At 41.8% G+C, this 17,149-nt stretch overlaps 1 protein-coding gene and 1 non-coding gene across 4 annotated transcripts; one reads left to right on the forward strand and one right to left on the reverse strand.

Annotated features, from left to right (window-relative positions):
• Positions 1–1,902: 1,902 nt before the first annotated feature.
• On the forward strand, positions 1,903–2,008 carry LOC147933402 (small nucleolar RNA R71). Its single transcript, XR_015576879.1, has one exon. It is a non-coding gene; the product is annotated as a small nucleolar RNA R71 (small nucleolar RNA).
• Positions 2,009–12,132: 10,124 nt separating this feature from the next.
• LOC104732888 (vesicle transport v-SNARE 11-like) lies at positions 12,133–14,098 on the reverse strand. Of its 3 annotated transcripts, none has more exons than XM_010452486.3 (6): positions 13,868–14,098; positions 13,620–13,773; positions 13,281–13,339; positions 13,024–13,206; positions 12,759–12,929; positions 12,133–12,494 (listed from the first exon to the last, which is right to left on the reverse strand). In XM_010452486.3, the coding sequence occupies exons 2-6, from the start codon at positions 13,711–13,713 to the stop codon at positions 12,315–12,317; spliced, it is 687 nt and encodes a 228-aa protein (XP_010450788.1). In that variant the 5' UTR covers positions 13,714–13,773; positions 13,868–14,098; the 3' UTR covers positions 12,133–12,314. The 3 variants fall into 3 exon arrangements, with proteins under 3 accessions (XP_010450788.1, XP_010450787.1, XP_087335608.1); XM_010452485.3 differs by having other exon boundaries at positions 13,967–14,090; XM_087479482.1 differs by having other exon boundaries at positions 12,759–12,922; positions 13,020–13,206; positions 13,967–14,066.
• Between the last annotated feature and the right edge of the window lie 3,051 nt (positions 14,099–17,149).

Genomic DNA, 17,149 nt, shown 5'->3' on the forward strand with positions numbered 1-17,149 from the left:
TCTAGCAGATTCTTGTAATAAATGGTTTTGTCATGCAAGAACCCTTCTTCCCCATCCTTGGTTAAAGCGGTCTTGAGATGGTCCTCCTCAGCTAATTCCTCCAACAACTCATCAGCCAACTGATCCATCTCTTCAATATAGAAGAATTGTCCTCCTATTGTTGCTTTCTTCAAGGTATCCTTGATGTCAAACTTCGTAGTGAAGTCGTCGCCCATATTAAGATCAATCTTGCCATTTCTGACATCAATGATGGCTCCAATAGTCGCTAGGAATGGTCTTCCTAATATCAGAGGATCTTTTGGTTCTTCATCCATCTCCAGAACCACAAAGTCGGTTGGAACTTCTACGTCTCTAATCCTGACAGGTAAGTCTTCTAGAACACCATGTGGAAGTCTCACTGTTCTATCTGCAAGGATGAGGGAGATGTCGCAACCTTTAAACCTTGTAAAACCCAACCTCTTAGCCACAGAGAGTGGCATCAGATTAACTAAAGCGCCAAGATCACATAGACACCTATAAAAAGACATAGGTCCAATGGAGCAAGGTAGAGTGAATGATCCAGGATCTTTGAGCTTCTTGGGTACAATCTTCTTCTTGATGATTGCACTACACTCAAGACTTAGTACCACCATGCCTTGAACTTCTTTTGATCTCTCCATCACTAAGTCCTTGAGGAATTTCTAGTAGTGAGGAACAAGTGCGAATGCATCCAGCAATGGCATCCTCAACTCAATCTCCTTGACTTGTTTTTCGAACAAAGCTTTATATTTCTCAGTAAACTGCTTCTTAAACCTCACTGGAAATGGTAGAGGAGGCTTGTATGGTGGAGGGATGAACCTCGCAGGTTTGTCATCAGAAACAACAGGTTCCTTAACAGCTTCAGGTTCGGACTGCTTCACTGGTTCAATCGGGTCCTTGACTGCTTCGACTGGATCCTTCATCTAAGCTTCATCTTGAGCAAAATCCTCCCCATCTAATTCTTCACTATCCACAGTGACATCTGGAACTCCTTGCCTGGGACGCTATGTTTTCCTACTTCTCAGCGTAATTGCATTAGCAAACTCCTTGGGATTCTGAACAGCCTTCCCTAGGAATTGGCTAGGCTTTGGTGCAGAAGTAGAAGTAGATGTGCCTTCCATATACTTCATCTTTGAATTAAGAGCTTCAAATTTGACGTTCAGATCATTGTAAGAACATTCCATCCTTTGACTGAGTTCAGCAAACTTCTTGGCTGTATCGAGAGAACCACTAGCTTTACCTTGAAGAAGTTGTTGCATCATTTGCTTCATTTCTTGATCAGGAGCTTGAGTAGGCTGAACCGGTTGAGGACGAAATCCTGGCGGTGGTCCTGAGGGAGCTTGATAACCTTGTTGGAACTGTTGTTTAGGCATTAATCCTTGATTGTAAGGGACAAAAGGTTTTTGTTGACCTTGTTGTTGTTGTTAAGGAGGGTACACCTGATCTTGTGGATTAGCAATGTTGGTACTTCGGTAAGACAAATTGGGGTTTGCCTTGTATTGGCTGTAACCTTTGTTGTATCCACCTTGATTATGGACGTAACTGATTTCTTCAGACTGCTCACCCTCTCAATTTTGAACTTGGAAAGGGTCATCCTTAGATACGAAGTCGATGCTCTTCTATTGACTAAGGAATAGGCGGTCAAGCTTCTCATTGACATTATTGAGGTCCCTCTTGTACTTTTCCTCAGAACCAGTGTCGCCTCTAACTGTGTGGTCGTAGTCTTCATTGTAGTTGCCGTCACACTGGGCGAGATTTTCAACTAGTTGCCACCCTTCATCTACGTCTTTGTTCAGGAAGTTATCATTAGAGGCAGTGTCAAGCAGCATGCATATCTTTGGAAGTACACCACGATAGAGAGTGCTCAGCAGTGACTCGTTGCTGAATCCATGGTGTGGGCATTGGCTATGGTAACTCTTGAAATGCTTCCAGGCCCGCAGAATGATTCTGAGTTCTTCTGAGTGACGCTAGAGTTGTCATTCCTGAGACGTGCAGTTCTAGAGTTGGAGAAGAACTTGGCCAAAAAGGCTTTCTTTCAGTCGTCCCAAGTGGTGATGGTTCCCTTGGGAATGTTTTTCTCCCATTGATGAGCTTTGTCTTCTAGGAAAAATGGGAAGAGTCGTAACTTGTAACCATCCTCACTCACTCCGTTGATCTTGGTGAGACCGCACAGACGGTCGAACTCGTCTAGGTGATCGAGTGGATCCTCCATAGGCAACCCGTGAAACTTGTTCCCTTGGATCATGGAGATCATACCACTTTTGATCTCGAAGTTGTTGTTCTGCACAGCAGGAGGGACGATTCCAACATGCTGAGTATGAGTGTTCAGGGCATCTCCAGCACCAATGTGTCGCGGTCTCGGGTTGGATCTGTTAGGTTGTTCCATAGTGACTGATGCGGGATGATCAGTGAAAGTACGAGCTTGTCGTGGTCTTTGCAACCGATTGATGTCGTCAATAGCAGGAAGGAGATTCTGATGTCCTCTTGATCTGGTGTGCATGCAAGGTTGCAATCAGAAGGTTCCTGAGATGCAAAACAAACAAGCAGACAACCAAAACAAGTCAGTACTCAGAATGATAAATGTAACATAACTTAATCTTGCAAAACTTGAAATCTTAAATGTAGCAAAACAAATCCCAAATGGCAACGGTGCCAAATTGATACTAGGATTTTTGTGTGTCTATCCTAGCAGGTTTAATTAACCTTATGTAGTTGTAGTACTTAAGGTGTCAGTTCAGTTGCAAAATTTGTTATCACTCAATATGCAATCAAAGTGTCATAAATCAAGCCAATTCTAAGAGTGTTTTTATATCTAACAATCCTAGAATGATCAGAATGCAAAACGGAAATGAATTACAGAACTAGGGACGAAAATGCATGACAAGAAGAAGACATGACTAAGTAAAAGCAAAAACGGTTCTAAACATGAACTAGATAACAAGATCAGAAACGGTCTCAGGAATGCAATATCAATCAGAAAGATAGAAGTCCTGAGGATGGAAGTAATTGAGGAAAGGAGAGAAAAACAAAGCAATGCCATGTTTGGATCGACGAGCTTTTTCAGCCCCAAAACTCAGAATCAATGGGGATGTCTGTCGGCGGAGTCTCCTAGTCTACAGAGTGTTTAACATGCTACAAGCAAACTATCCCTAGACAATGAATGTCACGACTCAGCTAATCCAACCTCTTGGCAGAAGCTACTCAGACTCAATTACTTCCAAACCTAGCTCTCTCTAGAGAAACATGGTTAAGCAGGCATGACGAACCAGTTCATTCACGTCAACAAACACCCTAGACAACTAATCTGTTAGGCTATGAATGTAAGTCTCGGGCACTATTTGGTCAAACATTTCATCAAACACCTTTTGGGTGTGGAAATGTCTAAGACCTAGTTCCAATTGATCAGAGAGAAACTACTGTTTCTAACTCTAGTCCAGAAGGGAATCATACAAATCTAAACTTAAACACCCTGTATAGTAAGATCCTCCACCTAATCTATCCCATCCTCAAGAACTCTAACACTACTCAGATCCAGACATCATCATTAAGGATACAAACTCGGAAAACATTAAATCAAGCATCATCAGATAAATAAAATTGAGATGAACAACTTTGTAGAAGAAATCAAATGCTAAAACTAAAAAAGTTTAAAGATATATGAATTACAAAATCAGAAAACGTTTTAGGTGGCTAGGTAAACCTTAAGGAAAAACGAGATGTTCGAGTAAAAATTTAACAAAATGTATTTATAGTAAAACATGGAAAGCCCTAAAACATAAAATGACAAGATAGAGCGTCGGTTCGGGAATCGGGTTGGCTAAGTCAGAGAGTCTTTCTTCCTGACGTGTGCGGTCGAGTTAGTGCGCGTCGGGTCGAGCTGGGTCAAGTGGAGTTGATGGAACCTGTGACGACGGCCAGGACCAGGACACGTGATGTGATCGCAGGACGCGAGCTTGGCCAAGAAGACCAAGACACGCCGGACGCGACCAAGACGCCCGACCAAGACACCTCGGACGCGGCCAAGACAACCCCTTCGGACACGGCCAAAGCTCCAGCAATCCTTCCCGGAGCCACCACACGCTCCAAGAGCTCAGCAAAGGCTGCCAAGCAACGGCTCAACCTCTTTGTCCGGTCATTCGCTCAATACCAGCCATCCCATGAAGACTTTGAAGGCGTAATTTGCTTAGTCTTCACTCTTACCCAAGAGTGAAGAAAATCAAGTCGCTTAAGCGAGGAAGTGTACTCTTTTTCCTCACTCCGGGTTTTTCCCAATGGGTTTACCGGAGAAGGTTTTAACAAGGATGGAGCTAAGTGCACAACGCCAGAGGCTAAGTTGCTTCCCGCGCAAGGACAAAGCGGTTAACTCTCTTTCTCTTATCTTTGGTTTAATTTTGAACTTTGGGAATATTCCTCTTGTGATCCTTTTGCTTTTAAACGTTGGGAGCTTTGCGTTGAAAGTCAATTGAGGCGACGTGTTCCATTTACAAGGGAAACACGTCTAAGGACGATTGTGCGGATCATAAAGAATCTGCGTGTCCCTAAGCCCTCACTTGACCTAATGTATTTAAAGTTTTTCTTAGGTTTTGTTCCCCCTTAGACTTGTATGAAAATAAAACTTTTCCTCAAGAGAGATTCTTGAAACTTGTCTCACTCTTCTCTTTCTTCAATCCGGGATTGAACCTCGAGAAAACCCTAACAAGCCTCGAACCGGGTTCGACCATGTTAGTGACCGTATCAAGAGGAGAGCCAAACCTCTTGTGTCGTCACTCGATCCACTTATCGTTTCCCCCCTCGCTTCACTCCCATCATTCCCCCTTCGCAACCTCGAGACCTCTTCCACAAGTTCTCGAGTCCTTCGTCGTTCCATCTCCAATCATTTCCACCATCGCTCCCATCGCATTCATCCGATAGCCGCATCCGACCCATCCGGCCGTATCCGTTCGATCCGATAGAAACCTCTGACCTATTTCACAAACGGTTCGTTGGAATCTCGTCATTTCTCGTTTCCCTCGTTTAAATCTTCCATAGATTCGAACCCTCTATCCTTGTCCGAGGAAACTTTCGCGAGTCGAGTTCTGTCCGAAGTCGTTCCTTTTGTCCGTACTGGAGTCGCGACCCTCGGTCACATCAACTTGGTATCATAGCTCTAAAAGCTCCTGTCAGGTTGTTTCGTTTCATAACTCATCTCTTTCGTTATAAAGTTTCGATCTTTGTTTGTTTGGTAGTTTAGTTTGCATCTTTTCGTTTCATAGGTTCCGTTAGAGTTTTGGTTTAAATTGGTGTATGTTTGCGGTTGATAATTGTTTGATTAGGGTGTTAGCTTTCGATTATGTTCATCGTGTTCATATTATTGTTCGTCTGTGTTCTTGTGAGTCCACTTTTAGATCGATAAAGCTAGGAGTGTGTTCTTGTTTACGCGTTTTGATTTTGAGTCATAAAGCAGTCTTTGTCGTTTTGCACTTTTACTTTCGCTTTATTTGTTTTAGTCATAGGTTTTGAATGTGTCATAGCTGTCTTCAATCATTGGTGGCAAAACAAAATCTTTGTGTGGTTCTCTTGAACGAGTGAAACTCACGCGTGTGTGCCTTTTGTGTTTATTTTTGCGAGGTTTAAATTCAAGTTTCACCGCAAAGCCGCGCCACATCACCAATGACCAGTCCGTACAATGGCCGAAGAAGTTCCACCAGCGCCACCAGAGATTGGCGTCACCCTCACCGCATTACGCACCGGTCTAGAGCAGCTCGCCGACCGTCTCACAAGGATCAAGCTCATGAACCCTCCCCGTGAAGATCCGTTGCCCGCGAGGCGACCACGACGAGAACCAGCAAGCGACCAGTCTAACGAAGACTTTGAACTGAGGCCTAGACGATGGCACCGTTATGACGATCAGTACGTCGAAGCTCCAAGACATCACGAGCCGAACCACAAGATGATTGCACCTACGTTCGCGGGAAATTCAGACCCCGAGGCCTATCTTGAATGGGAAAGCCGTATGGAGCACTTATACTCGTGTCACGCCTATCCGGAGCTGTGAAAGGTCCAATATGCGGTGGCTCAATTCACTGATCACGCCCTTACCTGGTGGGATCGGCTCGACGCTGAGCAGCGACGAAACCGTGACCGACTTATTACTGTTTGGGAGGTCTTGAAAGCAGAAATACGAAGGCGCTACGTGCCTCCATACTACCACCGCGAGCTCCAGAAGAAGTTCCGGCGACTTATGCAAGGCGCGCGAACCGTGGAAGAGTATTACGAGGAATTTGAACACTTGCGCAACCGATTGCAAGTCGATGACTCCGAAGAGTCTCTCATGGCTTAGTTCTTAGACGGATTGCAAGAACGCATTGCGCGCAAGGTCGAGCGCCAACCCTATCAAACTTTTGAAGAGTTGTTGCACCTCTCAGTGCAAATCCAGAGTCAAATCAAGAAGAAGAGCGCCTCGTGCCCGAACCCAAGGAGTTTCAAATTGGACTCCTAACGCATCGCCATCGAACCGTTTGCCAGAGAAGCCAAAGGCAACCAGTGCGGACTCAAGATTTAAACCAAGGGAGCCGGCCACCAATGAGCGCCAAGATCCGCGACGCAATACCACCAACGTCCGGAGCTGCGATATTGTGTGTTTTAAGTGTCAAGGGAGAGCCCACTACGCTCGAGAGTGTCCAAACGCACGCACAATGATCCTGACCGAGGCTGGCGAGATCGACTCCGACGATGAGGCCACCGAGGAGAACGTTCGAGGAGAGGCTGAAGTGGAGGAAGTTGTTGCTGAGCCCGAAGTCGTAGATATGTTGATGATACGCCGCATCCTGAACGCAAGCGTAGCCACCGACGACGCCAATCAGCGCGATAATATCTTCCACACGAGGTGCACTGTAAGTGGTCGCGTTTGTGGCTTGATAATAGACGGAGGTTCTTGTACTAACGTGGCAAGTTCCAGTCTTGTCAAGAAACTTTCTCTTGAAACCACAAGCCACCCCCACCCTTATCGTTTGAAATGGTCAAATGATAAGACCGTGATCCATGTAAAGGAACAGGTCACGGTCCCATTCAGTGTCGGTCCGTATAAGGATCAAGTCCTATGGGATGTAGTGCCTATGCAAGCTAGCCACCTCTTATTGGGGCGTCCATGGCAGTTTGATAAGCGCACTACGCATTGTCGAGCTGGGTCAAGTGGAGTTGATGGAACCTGTGACGACGGCCAGGACGAGGACACGTGATGTGATCGCAGGACGCGAGCTCGGCCAAGAAGACCAAGACACGCCGGACGCGACCGAGACGCCCGACCAAGATGCCTTGGACGCGGCCAAGAAAACCCCTTCAGACGCGGCCAAAGCTCCAGCAATCCTTCCTGGAGCCACCACAAGCTCCAAGAGCTCAGCAAAGGCGGCCAAGCAACGGCTCAACCTATTCGTCCGGTCATTCGCTCAACACTAGCCATCTCATGAAGACTCCGAAGGCGCAATTCGCTTAGTCTTCACTCTTACCCAAGAGTGAAGACGATCAAGTCGCTTAAGCGAGGAAGTGTACTCTTTTTCCTTACTCCGGGTTTTTTCCAATGGGTTTACCGGAGAAGGTTTTAACGAGGCATGAAGCTAAGTGCACAATGCCAAAGGCTAAGTTGCTTCCTGCGCAAGGCCAAGGCGGTTAACTCTCTTCTCTCTTATCTTTGATTTAATTTTGAACTTTGGAAATATTCCTCTTGTGGTTGAACGTTGGGAGCTTTGCGTTGAAAGTCAATTGAGGCGACGTGTTCCATTTACAAGGGAAACACGTCTAAGGACGATTGTGCGGATCACAAAGAATCCGCGTGTCCCTAAGCCCTCACTTGACCTAATGTATTTAAAGTTTCTCTTAGCTTTTGTTCCCCCTTAGACTTGTATGAAAATAAAACTTTTCCTCAAGAGATATTCTTGAAACATGTCTCACTCTTCTCTTTCTTCAATCCAGGATTGAACCTCGAGAAATCCCTAACAAGCCTCGAACCGGATTCGACCTTGTTAGTGACCGTATCAAGAGGAGAGCCAAACCTCTTGTGTCGTCACTTGATCCACTTATCGTTTCCCCATCGCTTCACTCCCATCGTTCCCCCTTCGCAACCTCGAGACCTCTTCCACAAGTTCTCGAGTCCTTCATCGTTCTATCTCCACTCATTTCCACCATCGCTCCCATCGCATTCATCCGATAGCCGCATCCAACCCATCCGGCTGTATCCGCTCGATCCGATAGAAACCTCCGACCAATTTCACAAATGGCTCGTTGGAATCTCGTCATTTCTCGTTTCCCTCGTTTGAATCTTCCATAGATTCGAACCCTCTATCCTTGTCCGAGGAAACTTTCGCGAGTCGAGTTCTGTCCGAAGTCGTTCCTTCCGTCCGTACCGGAGTCGCGACCCTCGGTCACATCAACGCGTATCAGGATGAAACCGGACAGGAAGACGCAGACGCGTCCGCAACCGGGTCGAGACGGTCGTCGGCCACTGCAACAAATCTGACGCCCGGAGCGACCACAAGGAGCCGAACAGCAGCCAGGGCCGCCAAAAGGAAGTGTTTTGTGTTTGTCCAATCATTCGTCCGAGAGCAAGAGGAGTTCGAGCATGGAGCCAGTCAAGCCACCGGACGGCCAACCGAGGTTCCTTTCTCGGTCTTCACCATTACCCAAAGGTGAAGACCGCCAAGTCATTAAGGGAAGTAGTACTCTTTTTCCTACCTTGGGTTTGTCCCAATGGGTTTACCAAGAAGGTTTTAACGAGGCTACGAACCTTAGTGCATGGTCACGACCGTGGACCACTCCCGGCCACGTGGCCATCCTATCTTTTGTTTTCTTTCTTGGTGACCGTTTGTTTTAAAACTTGTTTGGACGCTGCGTTTTTATATTGGCCACGTGTTTAGGGTTTAGGAGGTTCCCTTGTAATGGCTAGCCTATTTAAAGGACCTAGACCAAAAAATGTAAAGGCAGACTAGTAATAAAAATCAAAGTTGTTCTTTATCTCTCTCGTTTTCAGTGACTGAAACGAAACCCTAGAAAATTCTCGAACCGGGTTCGGAACCTTGTAGCTTAGCCGTATCACAAGGAGATCCATCCCTTGCGTGTCGCTACATCAATCCACCTTCAACCTTCATCAATCGAGAGTCTAACGAGTTGAGCATCTCCTCGTGAACCTCTTGCGCCACTATCCTCACCGTTCCGAGAGCCTAGCGAGTCGAATATCTCTTCGCGAACATCTCTCCACCGTTCCGACCGTTTGTTGGAGCCGTTCGAGTCCGTTTCCATCAGTTCGTGTTCCGTCCGTACGTCTGTGGGTCACAGCCATCGTACCGGATCACATCAGTTGGTATCAGAGCCGAAAGTTCTTCGCAAGGTCATATCTTCCACTCTTTACGTTTCTTGTTGTCTTTCTCTAGTTTTAAGTCTTAGTGTTAAATGTTTGTTCTTGTTGGGTTCGATAGTATTCTTGCGTGTTCTTAGTCTTGTTGAGTCTAGATCTTTAAAGTTACTTCCTTTGCGTTTGTTCGTTGTTTGTGGTGGCCTAAAAACCACGTGTAGGGTTGGTAGTCATAACGCGTAGAGTCAGTCGTTTGTTTGGTCATAGGATGTTGTCTTGTAGCATCGTTGCTTTTGCTTTTACATTTGCTTTTTCTTTTTGTCCCAATCATTAGTGGTCCAAAGAGTATGTGCTGTGTTGATCTTATCGAAAAAATAATCCACACGTTTACATATTGTTTCGTAGGACTCGTCTTAGTAGCCACGCGTCACGGATTGGCCGACAAAAGCAACTGCTGCCGTTCGACGTTACCGTACGCCGGAGGATCTCTTGAACACCGTCGCACCTCGTTCAGACCGATGCTGGTACCATTTCTCCAACAAGCCCATACGGAGACCACCGTCCGACCAGTACTTAGACGCCATCCGTACAAACGCCGCCGTCCGTACAAACGCTGCCATCCGCACGACCGCCGTCCGTACCATGGCCGAACATCAACAACCTGGAGAACCCCTTTCTCCACCTGAAATCGGAGCCGTATTAGCCGAGATCCGCACGCAAATGGCCCAACTTGGAGCCGTAAATGATATGCTCAAATTTAAGAGATCAATTGTAGTACTTAGGGATCGAATCCACAAGAACTCTAGATTCACACAATAGATTTAATAATCTTTTAATTATGCTAAACCAAAATTGTAATTTAAATAGCAATGCAAAAACAGAAAATAAAAGAGTTGTGAATCAATAGGAATAAACGCTAGGCCTAGGGAAATTCTCAGGAAATCATGGATAATCATATCAATTAATTAAGCAAGCATGATTCAACAATTAAGCACCGTTCTTGAACTCTAAACACTATTATAAAATAAATCAGTTCTCACTGCAAATATTATCTAAATTTTAAAACCAGAAAATCTAAATCTCTTTGCAAAATTCAAGTTAAAAACCAGCTTTAAAAACAGGTTTAGATTGTTCATAAAATCATTAATTCAAATCTCTTTGCAAAAAGTAATTTTGCTCACCAAAGGTTTTTATCAGGAAAATCAATTATATTCTCATATCAATCAATAATCCTAAGATCTAAATCACGATGACTAATCAAAGATCTAGCATTAAGAACAACCTATGGTGAAGAACAAGAAAGATAATGAATCTAAACAATCAATCAATCTAACAATCCATGAAATCCCTAATGAGAAACCCTAAACCTAACTAGCAGATCTACTCAGATATAATCAATGAAAAGCAAAACATCTTCTGAATAAATTGCTTTAAGAAACAGATTAAAGAAAAAGTAAAGGAGTTCTGAATCTTCTCTCCAAAAGCTCTCTAAAATCTCTCAGGGTTTTGCTCTCAAAAGTTGCAGGGAAAAATAAAGCTTAGGTCTAAACAATGACCATAAAAATCCTATTTATATGCCTAAAACACGTTCAGTGACTCATGATGCAAATATGGAAAACTTTAGAGCAGTTATGTAAATCTTCAAAACTTGTGAGAAAAAGCTCCGATTTCGTCTTTGGCTCTATGTCGATCGATGCCATCAGTTGCATCGATTGATGCTTACTTCTGAATTCGTCTCTTAACTTCGTATCTCAGCCTCAATGCTTGATTAAGCTCCAAATCTTCCTATTTAGCTCCATTATGCTCCCATCCATGCTAAATCCTATAAATACTCAAAAGACTCTAAAAATACCAAAAAGATTCTATAAATAAGACTTATATCATGGCTAAAAACACATAAAAACCATGATATATCAGTAAACCCTAGTTTCCTTTGGACAGGATCAATGGAGCTTTGAGTGTTGCGGCTGAGTGGCGGCGAGCTGATGATCGGAGTTGAAAGAGGCATCACCGAAGTTGTGGCATCAGAGCAGGCAAGATCGACAAGCTTTGGGACCACTTGGGAGGATTGACCAAGGGGTTTGGGAAGGAGGAAGTTTCATGGATTAGGGTTAATCCTTCCGTCGCCATCCTCAACATCAGTTTGAGCGTTGCTGAAATATGGTGAGTTCGTTGGTCGACGAGGATTGCGAAGCACCTAGACTCCAAGTATCTAGATGCAGGTGAAAGGTTAAGCTCGGATTCGAGCGTTGAGGCGGTTTTGGATTTGGGGGGTCTCGCCAATATCAAGGCAGAGTAAAACTTATCGACGGTGGCCTGCCTTACTACAATTCGCTGGTGAATTTTCGTGATAGTTTCAGCACGAGCAGGTACGTGAGAGTATAAGAGACAGATCTCAGATTAAAAAGATTTAAAACCTTTGGAGGCTATAACCTCCTCTTTTGCAATCTTAACCGAACATTGAGCGGGTCGGGGAGAGGAGCTGAGGTGAGTCGCCGGAAGGCAACCTTGAGCTCCGTCACAACTTGCCATGACGATAAAGTGTGGAAGCAAAAGATGTAATGATGTGAAGTGGAAGCGAAAGGGGAAACCATAAACGAGGGTAACCAGAGAATAAGGCGAATATTACTATGTGACTGCAAGTCCCGACGCCGGCGAGCTAAAGCTCCACCGGCGCCGGAAATGATGAAGATGAAGTTTGCTTTGATAATGGTGCCTGGGAGAAAACAACCTTCTCTCAAAAAGCGAAATATCAAATGGAAAAATAAAGACAAAACCAATAATATGAAATCTAGCACCAAAACTAACCTTGTCATGGATCATATATGAACAATCAATAAGAGTTACTTGTTCCACACGTAGTCACGTTAAGAATACAAAAGAGAGAAAAGACATAACTTCACAAACGAACACAACAATTGTTCAGTGATACACATTTGGTCAGGATGAAACAAGTTTAAATAAGAACTCAGAATCAAATGATAATGGCGACAGCGACAATGGCGACAGCGACAATGGCCACAGCAACAACGGCCACAGCAACAACGGCCACAGCAACAACGGCCACAGCAACATTGGCCACAGACAAGTCTGTTCCTTTCATGGATGCCAAGATCGCCTCGCTCTCTATGACGTTATCATCTATTCCATGAAGCTGTAATAACGTTCCAAATATTGGTCAAAAGCGAGGCCACCAAGACTTGACCTCTCAAAATATTAGGAAGTTTCATGCAATATTTATAAAACATATAATTGTTGTGTTAGAAGACTTTTATGATGAAATTATGAAGTATCTTGTTCGAGTACGTTAGTTGCACTCCTATAAAGTAAGTTAAGCTGTTGTGTAATATATGACTTATATATATGAGTGAAGGAATGATTTGTGGAGTAAGAGAAAAGTCTGGCAGAAAGCAAATACCGTTTCTTGGGCGCATTGTAAAGACCGTCTTTGACTTTGCAAGCGTTGGAGTATTGAGACACCATATTCTTCTGTGTCATGCATTAATCTTCGACTGTCATCCAATTTGTCTGTTGTTCTACTCAAATCCTTGGTCAAATCACTCAATCTTGATTTTTGATCAGCTGAAGCCTTATCTCAATTAATAAAAGAGTATACATCAACATATATTTAACTAGGCAGGAAATAGATTAGATACATCGAACGATACCAAGTCCATACATACCGCCTTTGTGTCAGCCATAACAGGTCTAAGCAAGGCAGTAGAAGCGTCCACGTTTTCATATGTGATTTTCTTGATTTCACGTTTAAGACTTTTCAGTTTAGAAATGGCTTCCCTTAACTTGACAAGGAGGATGGATTTAACATTTGCTGCAAGGCTACGTGCTACAAGATCCATTTTCCAAATCTGTATGTAAAAACAAAATTTTTTTTGACAAAATGGATAATAGAAGACTTCTATATTCAATTCCAATCGCATACCAATTTCTCTGCACTTCCAAGATCAGATGTTATTTCAGAGAGCTTCTCCTTCTTTTTTTCTGCATATATAATGATGATCTAAAATTAAGTCAAGCACAAACCAATATATGCCTAACAAAACTTCAAACATTTAAATGGTTTCAAAGTTTTAAATATTTCTCCACTTACCAAAGGAAACTAATGAAATTTCTCCAAAATCAGAGTTTAACTACTACTAGTTTAACATGGTTTTTTTTTTTTTTTGTCAACGTAGTTTAACATGGTTTCTAGACCTAAGATTCGAACTTATATCGGTCCACCAAAAAAAAGCTAAGGCAGAGAATGAATATATCAATTTACCTCCATAAAGCACAAACGCTGAGGAAACCTTCTCTATAAGATTTTCCCAGAGCATGCAATATTGCTGCTCGTATTCGTGGAACACATCAGTCATTGTGCAGAAGCAGAATCAGCAAACTCAACGATGATGAAACTCAATTCTGTATTCGCAAACCTGATCGAAAGAGAAAAAAAACACTGAATTAGCTAAGATCATTAAAGCCTCTATATAAATCACATTAACCGGAACCATCAATAAGATCTATTACACGGGATTAGAAGAAGAAAACGTTATTATAGGTCATTGATGTCTAAAACTACCAAAACCCTAGCAGGAAATAGAGAAAAAGAAAGAGAGTTAAAATCACCAATCTCAAGTGAAGGAATACAATACTAGACTAAAGAAACTTTTCTTTTTTTCTTTTTTCTTTTTGATAAAAGAGACGAGAGAGTTCAAATGATAATTATATGAAAGAGAGTACGCCGGTGCATAAGTTAATAATTATTTTGAAGGAGTGGAACAATATTTAATCTGAAAGGAAATTGACGAGAAGATAAGAACTCGTAATTTTTAGAATTATTCAAATAATACTTGACTTCCTTTTTAATTTTTTTTTTATATAACTTCAATTTTTTTTTTTTTTTTTTTTTTAAACTTCAAGTTGTTTCATTCTTCGTTTGAATATATGCAAAGAAGAAAGAAGGATCACTTCTTCAGCATTACATCCTTTGAATTGGTAATGCCGTAGCATCGCAGTACAAATTGTTCCATAAATATTGGCTTTTTAGTTGTATACTTCATAGTAACTAATAATGTTAATAAACTGTAAATTTCAACAAGAAGAATAACTGAATTCATTGAATTACTATTGATTATGATGATTTATGGTTGGGAGAGTTATGATTTATTGTAACTACTAACTAGACGGCTCTAATGCGCACCATTATGATTTATTGAATTCATTGAATTACTACATTTCTTTGGCGACAACAATATTGGATTATACACTAGTGTATTCGTTATTGACTTTTAAATAACAAATTTCAGCAACTAGGGACAACAAAAAACGTTTTAAAATGGAACTAAGGTATATCGTCGGTCGATACCAATGATTTCCGAATATCTTCGACTCCTTCTACTTCATAATTTAAAATTTGAATCATTTACTAGTATTTTGTTAAAAAAGCTTGAATTACTTTATTAGTGTTGACAAATCTGAAGTTTCGACCCATCTCCCGGGGCTGACCATAGTATTACAGCTGAAGTTCTTGAATTCTTCCTTCCTCATCGATATGAAGACGACGACCCTAAACTCATTTACTTTTTTAAAAATCTCAACTCAACCGATATTTTATCCCAAAAAAGATGAGTTCTAGCTACTTCTACACCCTTTCAGCAATAATCAACTCCCATAGGGTCATAGGTGTATGTTCCTTTTCGGTCGTTGCTTTTTTCTTTTATTTTTATTACTAGTAGTCCAGTAATTTATTGTTGAATTTTTTTTTTTTTCCTTTTTTTCTGGCGAAAATGACTCCGACAACTCTTCCGGCAAAAATGTTTGTTGTAATGAATGAATCTCGAGGAGAATATTTCTTTTTTTTGCCGCAAAATTACAACTTTGTGAATTCGACCATCAAAACTAAAAAATGTTGTAATTAAAATGAGAAATGGATAGTTTGACAACCTTGCAAATTTTGCCTTGTCAGAAATAACCAAATTCCCACTATGGAAATGGTTTTGAATTCTCTTGCATATATATGGGAAAATTCATACGAGGTTCAAAAGCCTTGTCGAATAAATATTCGGTATTCAAACATGGTCAAATAAGGCTGGACTAATGTTATCTCAGTCACATTATGCCAAGGATATCATTTTAAAAGCTGGAATGAAGGATGCAAGCTTGTTTCGACACCGGTGGATGTCAATTCTAAGCTCACTGGTGAAGTAGGTGACAAGATATTAAATCCCAAAGAATATCACAGTCTAGGTAGAGCATTACATTATCTCACGTTTACAAAACCTGATATTTCTTATGCGGTCCAGCAAATCTGTTTGTTCATGCATGATCCACGAGTACCACATATGCAGGCCTTGCGACGGATAATCAGATACATTCAAGGCACACAACATCATTGTCTACAATTGTTTCGTGGACAGGTTGGGTCTCTAACAGCCTATACTGATGCTGATTGGACAGGTTGTGTGGATACAAGATGATCTACATCGGGCTACTGCGTCTATCTAGACGATAATTTAATCTCGTGGTCGGCCAAACGTCAACCCACTGTGTCCCGTTCAAGCGCTGAAGCAGAGTATAAGGGAGTTGCGAATGTTGTTGTAGAAACGTGTTGGATACGCAATCTGCTTCTCGAGATGCATTGCCCGATCAGAACAGCAACATTGGTGTATTGTGACAACGTCAGCTCAGTTTACCTCTCCAACAACCCAATTCAGCATCAACGAACAAAACATATAGAAATTGATCTGCATTTCGTTCGTAAAAAATTAGCCCTCGGCCAGGTCAAGGTTCTTCACGTTCCATCATCCCTGCAGTTTGCAGACATATTCACTAAAGGATTACCATCTACATTGTTCAAGGAGTTTAGGACCAGCTTAACCATCCGAAGCTCCGACGATTTCACTGTAGGAAGGTGATCGAATATGGAATATTCGGTATTCAAACATGGTCAAATACGGCTCAGATATTTCGGATATCGACTCTCCTCTATCTTAGGAAGATCGAACTTATTTTGTAACTAATGTGTCTTTAAATACCTTGTAGTCTCGATTGTAAAGATTGAGAGAAATACAAAGATTTTCATGGAACACAATAAAGCAAGAGAGTGACGACCATCCACTTGTGAGCTATTTACCGCCGAACCAAGCCGGGGTCGGGCAATTGGATCGAATTGTTGTATTGTATGGTCGTGGCTACGATATTGTGTGGTTAGGTTATGGACCTAGGGTCGTGGCTACGCTATTGCTTAATTGCTATATAGCACCGAATTGTCTTTTTTTTTTTGGTCAAACCAAATTTTTTCATTAATGGGAAATTGGCAAGAATAACCCAAAAAAATATAATTAATTCATTAACCATACTAACCATGTAAACTTTATATACTATACTAGATTAGGACCCGCGGTATACCGTGGGGCAAAATTATTTATAACTAAAATATTTATAAGTTGTATTTGTTGGTTAAATATGTTATAATTATATAATAATTGTTAAATAAACCATATAATACCGCAAAATACTTTATTTTTTACATAATATTTATTTAATCAATTTAATTAGATATGTTTATTCTCTGATACTGAGAGTGTTAACAAAATAATGAAATGATGTTTTACCCGTGTAACACCGAATTAATGATATATTTTAATTTATATAAATATCGATAAAACTCGTTCCGCTATATAACCCCGTTCCGAGATATTTTAACTCACACTATATCATCTTAATTTTTAATATTTATTTTGTATCTACGGTATAATAATTATTATATTTAACTTTTTAAAAGTTTTAAATATTTTCATATTTAACCTT

This window comes from Camelina sativa, chromosome 12 (genome assembly GCF_030686135.1).
Source record: "Camelina sativa cultivar CO46 ecotype springtype chromosome 12, ASM3068613v1".
Lineage (NCBI taxonomy): Eukaryota > Viridiplantae > Streptophyta > Magnoliopsida > Brassicales > Brassicaceae > Camelina > Camelina sativa.

Excerpts from the sequence above, each read along its gene's own strand:
- LOC104732888 (XM_010452486.3), bottom strand. The coding sequence starts at position 13,713 with ATGACTGATGTGTTCCACGAATACGAGCAGCAATATTGCATGCTCTGG. Across the intron at positions 13,340-13,619 it reads AGCGTTTGTGCTTTATGGAG|AAAAAAAGAAGGAGAAGCTC; the intron begins GTAAATTGATAT and ends TTATATATGCAG. Across the intron at positions 12,495-12,758 it reads TACAATGCGCCCAAGAAACG|CTTCATGGAATAGATGATAA; the intron begins GTATTTGCTTTC and ends ACGTTATTACAG.